Raw genomic sequence first — 14,488 nt, forward strand, 5'->3', positions numbered from 1 at the left:
GCAGCTGGGGGGTGATTGGTGGAAGAGGTCAAAGGCCGAAGGAGGGGTCAGTGGGAGAAAGGGGTACCAGAGGTGGTGATGGGCAGCTGAGAAGGGGTGAGAGGGGAGCCAGAATTGGAAACAGAAAAAGAGAGAAAGAAGAGGGAAATTACCAAAAGTTAGATAAATTATTCTGTTATTCATTGAGTAACCTAGTCCTAGAAACTAGTCCTAGTTTCCTCATCTAGCCCAAACAAGTGCTGACCGAACTAATTCATTATAGGACCATAAGACTTAGGAGCAGAACTAGGCCATTCAGTCCATCGAGTCTGCTCCACCATTCTATCATGGCTGATCCAGGATCCCACTCAACGCCATATCCTTAATGATGCCCCGACCAATCAGGAAACAATCAACTCCCACCTTTAATATACCCATGGACTTGGCCTCCACCGCAGTCTGTGGGAGAGCATTCCACAGATTCACTACTCTCCAGCTAAAAATTCTCCTTGCCTCTGTTCTAAAGGGTCGCCCCTCAATTCTGAGGCTGTGCCCTCTAGTTCTGGACACCCCCACCACAGGGAACATCCTCTCCACATCCACCCTTTCAAGATTCAGTAGGTTTCAATGAGATGTCCCCCCCCCATTTGTCTAAATTCCAGTGAGTACAGGCCCAAAGCTGCCAAACGCTCCGCATATGTTAACCCCTTCATTCCTGGAATCATCCTCATGAACCTTCTCTGGACTCTCTCCAATGACAACACATCCCTTCTGAGATATGGAGCCCAAAACTGTTGGCAATACTCTTAAGTGTGGCCTGACCTCTTAAAAAGGATCAGCATTATCTCCTTGCTTTTATATTCTATTCCCCTTGAAATAAATGCCAACATTGCATTTGTCTTCTTTTCCACAGACTCAACTTGTAAATTAACCTTCTGGGAGTCTTGCATGAGGACTCCTAATTCCCTCTGCACCTCTGACATTTGAACCTTCTCCCCATTTAGATAATAGTCTGCACTATTGTTTCCTTTTACCAAAACACATTATCATACATTTCCCAACACTGTATTCCGTCAGCCAATTTTTGCCCATTCTTCCAGTTTATCTAAGTCCTGCTGCAATCACATTACTTCCTCAGCACTACCTACCCCTCCACCTGGCTTCATATCATCCACAAACTTTGCCACATAGCAATCAATTCCATTATCCAAATCATTGACAAGCAATGTGAAAAACAGCAGTCCCAGTACTGACCCCTGAGGGACACCACTAGTCACTGGCAGCCAACCAGAAAAGGCCCCTTTATTCCTCCTGCTTGTCAGCCATTTCCCTATCCATGCCAGTATCTTCCTGTAACGCCGTAGGATTTTATCTTGTTAAGCAGCCTCATGTGTGGCACCTTATCAAACGCCTTCTGAAAATCCAAGCACATTACATCCACTGTCTTTCCTTTGTCCACCCTGCTTGTTACGTCCTCGAAGAACTCTTGTAAATGAAAACAAAATACCTCTTTACCCGGCTCCATCGGAACAGCCTGAAAACCTGAAGGCAGGAAGATCGGAAAGAGACAGTCATGAAGAACTGGAGCCTCAGTCTCCTTTACAGATTTTTGGAAGGAGTTTCTATCAGCAACTTGCTAATATTCCTTAGAAACTTCTCAGTCTCCTAACATGCCGTCTCATTGAGTCTCCCGATAAAGAACGGGCGAGGAGTCCCCTTGGGTAGTTGGGGTGAGGTTACAATCAGTTTAGCCATTGATACTGTTTTAGTTGGTTGAGGGATCGACTGTCCTGCCTCCTGCTCCACTTACGGGAGCATAAAGAGTTAGCGATGGAAAGCGCATCGCAGCCCATCCATAAACAAACTGCTTGGCCGGTGAATCACAGCTTGTCCCCCTGCCTTTCCAGTGCTGCTGACAGATCGCGGGGCACCGCGTCTCATACCGACCGGCGCCACTTCGCGGCCCCGCCCCTTCTTATGGTTGAGTCACATGATCCGCCTCTTCCTCCTGATTGGTTCGAATTATAATTGACTCTCCTGAGTGACGTTTTCGAATCCCGCCCCCTATGCGCTCCGTGATTGACAAGAACCTTGTCTCGCCCCCTTCAATGACGGTAGACAGCCATTGGACCGCCACTGATGATTGACGCGGGAAGCTAGCGGACCGCGCCCGCCCTCTCCGCGCTCCGTGATCCTGCCGCGCCCCCTTCAATGACACTAGACCGCCATTGGACCGCCTCTGATGATTGACGCGGGAGGCTCGCGGATCGCGCCCGCCCGTTCCGCCTTCCGCGGCCGTGCCGCGCCCCCTTCAATGACGGTAGACAGCCATTGGACCGCCACTGATGATTGACGCGGGAGGCTAGCGGACCGCGCCCGCCCTCCCCGCGCTCCGTGATCCTGCCACGCCCCCTTCGATGACACTAGACCACCATTGGACCGCCTCTGATGATTGACGCGGGAGGCTCGCGCGCAGCGCCCGCCCGCTCCCGGACGACGGGAAGCGTCGGCAGAGCTCCAGTGTGCAGGTAACGGCGCGGTCATGGTCGGCTCACGGGGGCTCACAGACTCGCTGCACTTCACGGCTCTCTTGTTGCTGGCGGGACTATGCGGCTGGCCCGGGAAGGTGAGTTGGAGCTGGGGATCGGAGGCAAGCGCCGGCGGGGCGGGCACCCACAAGGCCTACCGGCTCGGGAGAGCGACTGGGCCCGAGTCTGGTACCCTGGTGAGGCCGGTGTGGGCCCCGGGCCTGGACTGAGCGGCCTCCTGGAGAGAGCCGGCTGCAGTGAGCGGGAAGTCTTGTGTTTATCATTTCATACCACTTCTGCTGGCCTGCATCCGATGGGTAAAGCTTAGAAAGGCAGCTGTCAGGCTGATCGGAATCGCCTCTGCTACAGGTGGGATAGGCCGTGCCAGCAGCTGCGGAGGGTTTATCAGACACTTATCGCTCTTTCGTCGTGAAACTTAACATCTGGTTCTCCAATTTTTAATTCTCCACGTTGTGAGCCTGGCGGCAATACGTTTGTTGTATTAAACGGATGGGCTGTCTTGAACGAAACAAAATGCTGGAGGAACTCAGCGGACCAAGTTCAAGTTTATTGTAGTGGGTATCCAGACACAGCATAAATACCACGAAAATGAACTTTTCTTGCATCATCAACGCAATATCTTACAGATACGACAATTTTACAACTCACATGACAGAACAAAAGAGCATAATTGATATTTCAGGTCGAGAGCCTTTTTCAAAACCTAGTCCTTTGCCTCCACAGATCCTGTTGACCTGCAGAGTTCCTCCCACGCACCCATCTTTCCCTTCACCCGGTCTCAGCTGTCACCTGCCAGCTTGCACTCTTTCCCCTCCCTTCACCTTCTTATTGTGTTTTCTGCCCCCTTCCTTTCCTGATGAAGGCTCTCAGCTTGAAACGCTGACTGTTTATTTTTCTGTATAGATGCTGCCTGACTTACTGAGTTCTTCCAGCATTTTGTGTCTCTTGTGTCCACAAGCAGTTTGTCTTTTCATTGCACCATGTTTGCATCCATCAAGCTACCAGTAATCGTTAATAGAAGTTTTCTTATGGATGCTAGGGGCAGAATCCCAACAAGCTGATTCACTAAAAGTTTATAGTAAAGTCTGGTTTGTGTGTAGGTTGACAAGCGAGCTTGTTGTTTCTATCAGAATCAGATTTGTGTTGTGAAATTTGTTGCTTTGTGGCAGTGCAGTGTAAGACATGGTAATAAAAATGAAATTACAATAGAAATTGTATATTAAAAATAAGTAGTGCAGGAAGAAAGCAAAAGAAGGTAGTGTTTATGGGTTCATTGTCCGTTCAGAAATCTGATGGCAGAGGGGAAGAAGCTGTTCCTGGAACACTGTGTCTTCAGGCTTCTGTACCTCCTGGTGGATGGTAGCAATGAGAAGAGGGCATGTCCTGCAGTTTTTCTTTAATGAGGAATGCTGCCTTTTTGAGGCTTTTCCTTTTGAAGATGTCCTTGATGCTTGTGTCCGTGATGGAGCTGGGTAAGTTTACAACTTTCTGCAGCTTATCCCGATTCTGTGCAGCGGCCCTTCCACACTGGACGGTGATGCAACCAGTCAGAATGCTCCCCACACTACATCTGCAGAAATTTGGGAGTGTCTGTGGTGACATACCAACTACTTGAAGCTGCTGCTTGTTTGGGGCGGCTATGAAGGGTCTCCATCTCTGGCGGTGTTCAGGGCTTCCTTCATCATGCCAGTGGCTTCCTCTCGGTTTTCACTACTATCAGCCGTGCAAGTACCGAGCGGAGACTCAGGAATACCGTCACACTCAGAAGTAGAAGGATTCTTCATTGCTGTTTCTGTAGCAATTTAGTTTTACCAGTCAGTGTTGTTAGCCCCGAGCTGAACCCCTGAACTTGGAGGACTGGTGGACCACTGGCTTCTACCCTTTGACCTGTTTGGCATTGGTGACCCTACCAAGAGACAAAGATAAAGCCCTAACTCTAGCCAACATAGCTCTCCAGGTCATTGAGGCACACAAGCCTTCAAACCCTATGACAAAGTTCTGGTCCTCTCGGAGAACCAATTACTTGAGCTTCAGTCTATTAGCCCCGTCATTTCACTGCACTGTAGACACTTTAAGCTACCTTTTATAATGCAGTTTACATTGTAAATACATACTGGTATACTTCTATGCACATTTTAATGCCATATCTGTCTTTTAACCAGTATTATTTATTTATTTTTATATGATTGTTATTCTTTATATTTGTTGAAAGTTGTGTTTTTTTTTAATTGCATGTTCGCACCCAGACCAACACACCACTGCAAATTCCTTGTTCATTCATTGTGCGCCGTGTTGTGTGACATGGGCGATCATGGTCTTTCCGCGACCATGATTGTTCTTGGCAAATTTTCCTTCAGAAATGGTTTGCCTGGCCGCCTTCTAGCCAGTGTCTCTACAAGACAGGTGACCCCGGCATTATCAGTACTCTTTGGAGACTGTCTGCCTGGTGTCAGTGGTCACATAACCAGGACTTGTGATGTGCACCAGCTGCTCGTACGACCATCCACCACTTGCTCCCATGGCTTCACATTGACCCTGATTGGGGTGGGTGGGGGGCTAGCAGAGGGAAAGAGGGGCTTACACCTCCTGTAGTAGAGATGTATCTCCACCCTGCCACCCTTCCTAACTTATAATACATGTAAGTGCATTTAGCAAATAAAGATCATCCTTGATAGTGGAGTTTGCAGAGAACTATAGTATTAGCGGAACAATATTGGCACACACACAATACTGGTCAAGAGCTCATGATGGCTGTGTTACAGTTGCTGTGCATGTTAACTGTGTACTGTAAAATGGGTTGAGTGAATTCTGTAAACAACAGGAATTCTGCAGATGCTGGAAATTCAAGCAACACATAAAAGTTGCTGGTGAACGCAGCAGGCCAGGCAGCATCTCTAGGAAGAGGTGCAGTCGACGTTTCAGGCCGAGACCCTTCGCCCTGACGAAGAGAAGGGAAGAGATGGTATGCTTGCAGAAAATATTAAAACTGGTTCAAGATTCTTGAAAACAAATGTACTTTTTTAAAAGTCAAAATCAAGGAAATTGATAACAAGGAACAAAGAAGTGGCAGACCAGTTAAATATATTGGTTCAGTTTTCACAAAGGAAGACATGTATAACCTTAGAAATATTGGACGTGGAGAGTTCTGCTGAGAGGGAGGAACTGAATGAAGTCGCCATGAGGAAGGATCTGGTATTGACATGGTAAAAGCCTGTTAAGGCTGACCCTCTATTGCAGGGGTCCCCGACCACCAGGCCGCAAAGCACGTGCTACTGGGCTGCAAAGAAACGATATGAGTCAGCTGCACCTTTCCTCATTCCCTGTCACGCCCACTGTTGAATAACCCCCCCCCCCGGGCAAGAATATCATCAATATTAAACTGGTCCGTGGTGCAAAAAATGTTGGGGACCCCTGCTGTATTGGACACAGAGCATCTAGTGCAGGGGTTCCCAACCTTTTTTATTCCCTGGACCCCAACCATTAACCAAGGGGTCAGTGGAGCCGGGTTGAGAACCCCTAGTCTAGTGAGTGGAAGGAACTGAATTATTAGGAGGGAAATGGAATTAACACGATTAAAGGCTGACCAGTCCCAGGGCATACCAGACTACATAAGAAAGTGGCTCTAAAATAGATGCTTTGCAATTTATAGCTTGATAGTCTGTGCAGTAGACCCAGTGAAGGGGAGCTAATGTAACCGTGCTGTTTAAATAAATTATAAAGTGGTATAGAGAAATAGAATTGTAAACTGGCTAGTTGGATTGATGTTGGTGGCACAAGAGACTGCAGATATTGGAATCTGGAGCAACAAACAAAATGTTGGAGGGCCTCGTTGGATCAGGCAGTATCTGTGGAAAGAAATGTTGACATTTCCCTGCACAGAAACTACCTGACCCACTGAGTTCCACCAGCAATTTGTTGAGCCTGACACTGTAGTGTAGGGTCTGTTATAAACAATGTATTAGCATAGTATTAGGAAAAGAGCTCAGAATTGGACAGAGTTGCATGAGATTATGAAAGACACATCACACTTGTGAAATCAGTTGGCTTTTTATTTGAGAATGAGGGTGAACTGGTATATTTGCTCTTTCAGAAGGCCAAGATTCCACGTAAGTGATTAGAGTACAAAATTAAAACATTTCGGGTTGAGGGTAAAATAATGAGGCGAATAGTTGGCTGACAGGAAACTGAAGGAATGAATTGGTCTTTTTCTGATTTCCAGGCAGTAACTGGTTGGGTATCACAGGAATCAATGCTAGAAACCCAGCTGTTCTAAGGATTCTAAGTGCATTTATTGCATATAAATTATACAACCTTGAGATTTGTCTGCTTACAGGCAGCCACAAAGCAAGGAGCCCAAAAGAACCCAATTTAAGAAAAGAAAAACACCCAGTGTGCAGGGAAAGAGAAAAAAAATATAAGTCATGCAAACAATAGAAGCAAGCACCAGCATTCCAAACCAAGTTGAGTCCGTAGACCCAAATCCCTGGAGCAGGCCCAAAGCCCTGGTCTCAGTTCATCATGTAGCAGAGTAAATCACCTCGAAGCTCACAGACATGAAGTGCGAAGCAGCCAGAGCGGTTTCACAGCCTCAGTACTGCAGAGAGGGGAGTGAACATCACAGGAGAGCGAGTGAAATCAGCCTGACTGTCTCCTCTGGTCCCAACACCCTGCCTTTCTGGTCTATCTGTGCTGGCATTTAAATTGTTCAGTCACTGGGTCATGCCCTGCACTAGGACTTGGGCCCTACCACAGCGATATGCTGTGGGCCTAGACCTCGCTGCCCAGCCCAAAACCATCCTTGACCTCCCCAAATTGGCTTGGCGTTTGGAGCGATCCAACCTCGCAACAGGTTTAAGTGGACAGGCAATATATATTCATAGTATATATACAGTTCGCAATATGTTAACAATGCTGACGAGAGAATGAGATCAGCATGGTGATACAAAGCTGGGTGGGAGCGTGAGCTATGGGAAGGCTGTGGAGGAGCTCCTGTGTGATGTGGACAGTTTGAGGAAATGGGCAGATGAAGATGAGGATAGTTGAGATTATTTACTTGGCAAGAAGAGGAAAGCAGATTATTACTTGAGCAGCAATAGATGGCAAAAGGGATGGGTGCAGCAAGGAAAGTAAACATGCAGGTGAGGCAAGAGGTTGAAAACCTGATGATATGTTGGCCTTCACAGAGGGGGGATCGGAGTACAATAGCAGGAGCATCTTACTGTAATTATTATTCAGTGAGACCTCACCTTGAGCATTGTACACAGTCATGGTACTGCCTCTGTGGGAGTGCATTTGAGATTCAACAGACTGACGGATGATTGTACAGCACAGAAGAAGTGTCACAGTAACTAGAGAGAGTACAGTGCTTTACAGGACCGGTAAGATCGAGGTGTAGGGAGTCTGTGTATTCACCTCGTGACCACATGGTTTTCCTCCGATGCTTCGATTTTCTTCCACAGTCCAAAGGTGTACAGATTAGGTTTAGCGAGTTGTGGGCATGCTGTGTTGGTACCAGAAGTGTGGTGTCATTTGTGGGCTGTGCCCAGCACATCCCCGACCAAGCAATGCATTTCACTGTGTTCTGATGTTCGTGCGACAAATAAAGCTAATCTCTAATCTCTCAGGTACACAGTATACAGCGATATTCCAGTGATCAAGTTTGCTGCATTTGAGCTGCCTTGCCAATTCAAGTGCTTGTCTAGGCACTTGTTAAATACTGGCATCGCCACTCCCTCATTCCTAGGATGGCAGGTCTGGCATGTGAAGAGAGATTTGTGCTGATTAGACGCAGGAATTTAGAAGAATGAGAGGTAATACCTTAGAAAATCTAATAGGACTATTCAGAATAAAAGCCAGCTAGTGGTGCAGTGGCATCAGCGCCAGACTTCGGAGCGAAGGCTCCCGAGTTCGAATCCAGCCAGCTCCCTAGCACACTTTCCATCTGTGCTGGGTTGAGTGTCGGGCTAGCAACTCGGCCTCGTAAAAATAAGAAAGCCTGCTAAAAAAGAAGAAACGCAGTCATGACGATGTCCCGATGACTCCACTCGGAGTTAAGGGCATCATTCAGAATAGAAAGATGTCCCATGCAGTGGAGGAGTTCTGGACCAGGGAGTCAGTCAGAGCTAAAGGATAAGGGATAAGCAACATAGGACTGAAATGAGAAGAAATTTTTTTCATCTAGAGAGGGGTGAATCTGGAATTTTCTATCACATTTGGCACCACGGTTAGCACGATGCCAATACAGCTCCTGGAGTTGGAGTTTGGAGTTCAATTCCGGTGCTGTCTGTTAGGAGTTTGTTCTCCCCTTGACCGCGTGGGTTTTCTCTGGGTGCTCTGATTTCCTCCCACATTCCAGAGTTGTGCCAGTTGGTAGGTTGATTGGTCCATTGTAAATTTTCCTGTGATTAAGCTAGGATTAAGTAGGTGGATTACTGGGCGGTGCAACTCGTTGGACAGGAAGGGCCTGTTCCGGGCTCTATCTCTGCATTAAATATTCAAAGAGGAGTAAAATACATTTCTCAGGCTAAAGAGATCGAGAGATTGGAAGAAAGCAGGAATTGATACTGAATTTGGGTGATCAGCCACGATTACATTGAATGGTAAAGCAGGGTTACTCCTGTTTCCTTAGTTTGATAGAACTGTGAATGTAACTGACTGCAATTGCTTCTGCTCATTACAGTTGTTGATTGGTTAGAGATTCTGTACTGTAAGGAGTTTGTACATTCTCTCCATGATTGTATAGGTTTCCTCCAGGTGCTCCAGTTTCCTCCCACATTCCAAAGACGTATGGTTAGGGTTAGTAAGTGTGGGAATGCTGTGACATTGGAAGCCTGTGACATTTGTAGGCTGCCCCCAGCACGTCCTCGTTGATTTGGTTAGATGCAAATGGCGCAGTTCACTTTATGTTTTGATGTACAAATGACAACTAAAGCAAATCTTTCTAATCTGTTTTTCTGTCACACTGATTGAAAAAATGTTGTTAATTTTTCATTAAACAGACGTTGGCCTGGTAGTTGAACAGTATAACTTCTCTGGACCAGAAAAACCCAGGATCAGTTCTAATCTGATTTTGTTTACTGTTCCTATCTGAGATAATGAGGGGAATCTGAGAGATTTTAGAAGGGGGAAAAAAACAACTACCCAATGAATCCTTGTGGGAATATTATCAGTAAGAGTCCGATGTTGAATATCCATTTACACAATGAATGATTGTGGTAATGCCACTAATTGGTCAATTAAGGAAAGGGGATAACTGAGGAAAGGTGATGGGTAGAGAGGAAAAATCACTTCTTGTTTCGTTATGCTCTACAAGTGATGCATTTCATCTCACAGTGTGAGGGTTATCCCATTGTTTCTAGACTCCCTTTTTGAGAATGCAGGCCGGCAAATAACACAATGTAGTCTGCTATTCATTTGGATGGCTAGATTCATATACGATAACTGAATTCTTCCCCTTTTATATTGTGTGTTTGAGTAGAACTTTGGTCCACTTTCTGACTACACAACCAAAACTAAGGGCATGTTTTATTGTTAGAAATGTTTTTGCATCTGTGTCACAGCCGTTGAGGCAGTAATTACCCATGTCAACTGGACTCTGTTGGAACTATTGTTGCTTAATATTATATTTTCTGATTGTACTGCTGGTCTGTTTGTTGGCCCTTTGAAGGTTTAGCAGCATCAACTTATGTACCTTAAAAATAGAAAGCTCCCCGCATTGTATGATTAGTCCTTGCTAAATTTAAATGTTCAGTACTAGTTAAGTAAAGTCATACAGCGCAGAAATGGGCCGTACAGCACACTATGTCTGTGCTTACCTATATCAATCCCATTTGCCAGCACTCAGTGAGGCAGTATTATAACGCTATACAGCACCAGTGACCCAGGTTCAATTAAACTGCTGCCTGTGAGAAGTTAATATGTTCTCCCCGTGACCACATGGCTTTGCCCATGATGTGTATAGATAGATGTAGCTAGGGTGCCTAAGACTTTTGCACAGTACTGTGTTTGTCAACATGGAGCAGAAAGCAAGTTTGTGGATCTGGTGGGAGCAAAGGATGTTGGGAATGCTGAGGGTGGAGCGCTGCAGGATGGATGAGGGATAGATGGCCAAGAAAGAATACACACACACACACACACACACACACACACACACACACACACACCCACCCACCCTTTGCATAGTACTGTAAGAGTTAGGGTTAGTAAGTTGTGGGCATGCTATGTCAGCGCTGGATGTATGGCAACACTTGTGGGCTGCCCCCAGCACATTCTTGGACTATGTTGGCCATATCCAGTAAACAGTGAAATATGCTTTGATGAACGTGTGACAAGTAAAGCTAATTTTGTAAAGCTAACATGTGACAAGTTGTGCTTGCATATTCAAGTGCTTACCCAGATGCTTTAGTAGGCATGCTAGGATAAGCAGTAAAAACTCTTCATTGTTAATGTTGGTGAAAGTTCATTGAAAATTAGAAGATTACAGATGCTGAAAATATGAGATAAATCAGGCCAGGCAATATCTACAAAAAAAGAAAGTTTGTTTTTTTAGGTTGAATGTCCTTTTATCAGAATGTAGACATAGTACTCTCTCTGAAGGATCTTTGACCTAATTTGCTAATTCTTCCTCTTTGTACAGCTGCTCCCTGGCCTGTATGTTTACAATAGGGGTTCCCAGCCTTTTTTATGTCATAGAGCCTTACCATTTACCAAGGGGGTCTGTGGATCATAGGTTGGGAATGCCTGGTTTATAGCATTGGCTTTAGAGAGTATTTCTGTCATCTCCTTTCTCTGTTCAGTCTGCTTTCTTATGACAAGTCACCTAAAGAGAAACAACTCTGAAGGAGTATAATTTCAGAATAAGCAGCGGCCCATTTATTTATTTATTTATTTATTTATTGATATGCAGTGCAGAATCAGCTCTTTGAACCACGCCTCCCAGCAATTCCCCAGTTTAACCCTTGCCTAATCATCAGACAATTTACAATGACCAACTAACCTACCAACAGATACATCTTTGGACTGCGGGAAGAAACCGGAGTACCCAGACGAAACCCACATGGTCACAAGGAGAATGTACAGACACCTTACAGGCAGCTTTAAGATTGGGAAGATTTAAGATTGAGATGAAGAATTTCTTGTTCTTTCAGGGTTATTGATTTCTTTTCCATAAAAAACTGAAGGTTATCTGTTGAATTGCCCTGATAAAGGCTTGAATAGACCTAAACACAAAATAATCTGCAGATGCTGGGGCCAAAGCAACACTCACAACAAGCTGGAGGAACTCAGCAGGTCGGGCAGCATCCGTGGAAAAGATCGGTTGACGTTTCGGGCCGGAACCCTTCGTCAGGATGGGTTTTTTTTTCCCATGGATGCTACCCGACCTGCTGAGTTCCTCCAGCTTGTTGTGAGTGTTGAATAGACCTAATAAAGGGTCTTGGCCCGACGTCAACTATTCATTTCTCTCCATAGATGCTGCCTGACCTGCTGGGTTCCTCCAGCACTTTGTATGTGTTGGTCTGGATATCTAGCATCTGTAGAATCTCCTGTGTTTATCATTTGGATATATTTGAGGCTGAAGGAGACTTTTGGACTAAAGGATGGTCAAGAGTAAAGGGAACCAAGCAGGAAATTGGAGCCAAAATCAGATTATCTGTGATTTTAATGAATGGTGAGCAAGGGGCACAGTTTTGACCCAAGATATCATCAGTTCCTTTTCCTCCCACACATCCTGCTGAGTTCTTCTAGTGGATTGTTTGGTGCTCCGGATTCCAGCATCTGCAGTCTCCTGTGACTCCACTGGCCTACCTCTTCTTTGCCTTGCAAGTTTTTTTCATTGTCAAACCTATACCACACCATACCACCAGGTTCAGGAACAGTTACTACCCTTCAACCTTCAGGACCCTGAGCCACTCACATCAACACTGCACTGACTCCACACCCTACAGACTTGCTTTCAAGGTCTCTGCAACTCCTCTTCCCAGTGTTATTTATTTATTTTTATTATTGGCACATTGGTTTTTTGTTAGTTTTTGTGTCTGTGTAGTTTTTCATTGATTCTATTGTATTTCTCTGTTCTACTGTGAATGCCGGCAAGAAAATGAATCTCAGAGTGGTATATAATGTCATATACTTAATAAATTTACTTTGAACTTAATAGTAACTGCAAAGCAATGAAGAAAAACTGATTGAAGGTGCAGATTTTCTCAGAAATAACATTTGCTCTTCGACAGTAACTATTGCATCAGATTAATACTTCAAAGGAAGTCTGTGGTCCAACGTGAATTAGTATTATGGGCACACTCAGTCCTTCCTGCTAAACCTAGATAAGGCACAGTATACAGATTGAACGTAAATGAACAAACCCCAGAAGTGAGTGTTTGTTACCAAAAAATGTATAGGATTCCGTGGCCAAGAAATCTAATTGCTCTCATTGCTTGATGCAAATCAGAATCTTGTTTAATATCACTGACATATGTTATGTATTACAGTGCCATACATAAGATATGCTATAAATTACAATAAGAAGTTTACGGTGGATTCTGATTAATTGGGCCATTGGTTCATTAGGACAGGGATCCCCAACCTTTTTCGCACTGCAGACCGGTTTCATATTGACAATATCCTTGCGGACTGGCCGACCGGGGGGGGGGGGGTGTGGTAGGATTGCCAACGGACAAGAGTAGCAGTTAAATATGCCGGGTTTACCCCGAGAAAGACTACAATGACCATGAAGCCTTGCGCGGGCACCAGTGCGCATGCGTGTACGATTTTTTTCTACAAATTGTTTTTGGCGATTCTGTTCGGGGGGGGGTGTTAATCACGACCGGAATATATGTGATAAGTGGCTAATATACTCAATTTCCTTTCTAAAAGGGTTTATCTAATGAATTTAATATTAAACACACAGCGCATATTTTCCTCACATGAATATAGTGATAAGTCAATTATCAGGGGAGGACAGGGGAGCTTGAAGTAAGTGTTGAACGAACTTCCAGTAGAAGTGGTAGAGGCAGGTTCGATATTATCATTTAAAGAAAAATTGGACAGGTATATGGACAGGAAAGGAATGGAGGGTTATGGGCTGAGTGCAGGTCAGTGGGACTAGGTGAGAGTAGCGTTCGGCACGGACTAGAAGGGCAGAGATGGCCTGTAATTGTTATATGGTCATATAAGTCAATAGCATCATAACATTTTAAGTAACGTTTGGATATTAAACACGCAGCACATATTTTCCCCGTATGAACATATAAAATCATTGCAACACACCAATATCGCTGAATCAGTGGGAACCCTGGGCTTATTTCCCTGCAACAACACGGTCCTATTGAGGGGTGATGAGAGACAGCGATAGTTGAACGGGGTTCCTTATGTCCAGTCTATTCCGCAATTTAGTTTTCGTTGCATTCATTGCAGAGATATGTTGGAAATGGAGGCAACGTTTTCAGTGCTTTCGTGGCTATCTCAGGATTTTTAGCCTTTGATCCAGAATGCCGGCAGAGATGTTACGTCAAACATACTTTCCAGCCCGCATCATTTGCAAGCTCGAGGAGTTGATCTTCTTCCCGAGCTGAAATGGATGACGCGCGGGTAATGACCTCGCATGCGTAATGGCTGGACAGTGGCCATGACAGGGAACGAGGAAAGGTGCAGCTGACTCATATGGCCAAATCATATCGCTTCCTCGCGGCCCGGTAGCGCATGCTTTGCGGCCCAGTGGTCGGGGACCGCTGCATTAGGACAGCCGCTTATTTGGACCAACTCTTAAGGACAAAAACTAGTCGAGAAAATAGCCAGGATTCCCTTTGTTCATTTGGGACATTGTTCTGCTTAATTGGGTCACGAGACTGTTGCCGAACAGTTTTTAACCAGCGTCAGTCACATGCACTTATGTAGCCGTTAGACACCGCACCATATTTAGAGCAAACAGTTTTTAAATACAGTCATTTGCGTGTGTTTCTGTT

General features: G+C 45.3%; 1 protein-coding gene across 1 annotated transcript in view; it reads left to right on the top strand.

The window, feature by feature from the left end:
• The first annotated feature begins 2,495 nt into the window (after nt 1-2,495).
• LOC134336423 (serine/threonine-protein kinase/endoribonuclease IRE1-like) overlaps nt 2,496-14,488 on the top strand; it is a 124,516-nt gene continuing 112,523 nt past the window's right edge. The window contains exon 1 of the mRNA XM_063030641.1: nt 2,496-2,605. Coding sequence (XP_062886711.1) covers nt 2,522-2,605 — 84 coding nt within the window. The 5' untranslated portion in view covers nt 2,496-2,521. The remainder of the gene's footprint in view (nt 2,606-14,488) is intronic.

This window comes from Mobula hypostoma, chromosome 22 (genome assembly GCF_963921235.1).
Source record: "Mobula hypostoma chromosome 22, sMobHyp1.1, whole genome shotgun sequence".
Taxonomy (NCBI): Eukaryota; Metazoa; Chordata; class Chondrichthyes; order Myliobatiformes; family Myliobatidae; genus Mobula; species Mobula hypostoma.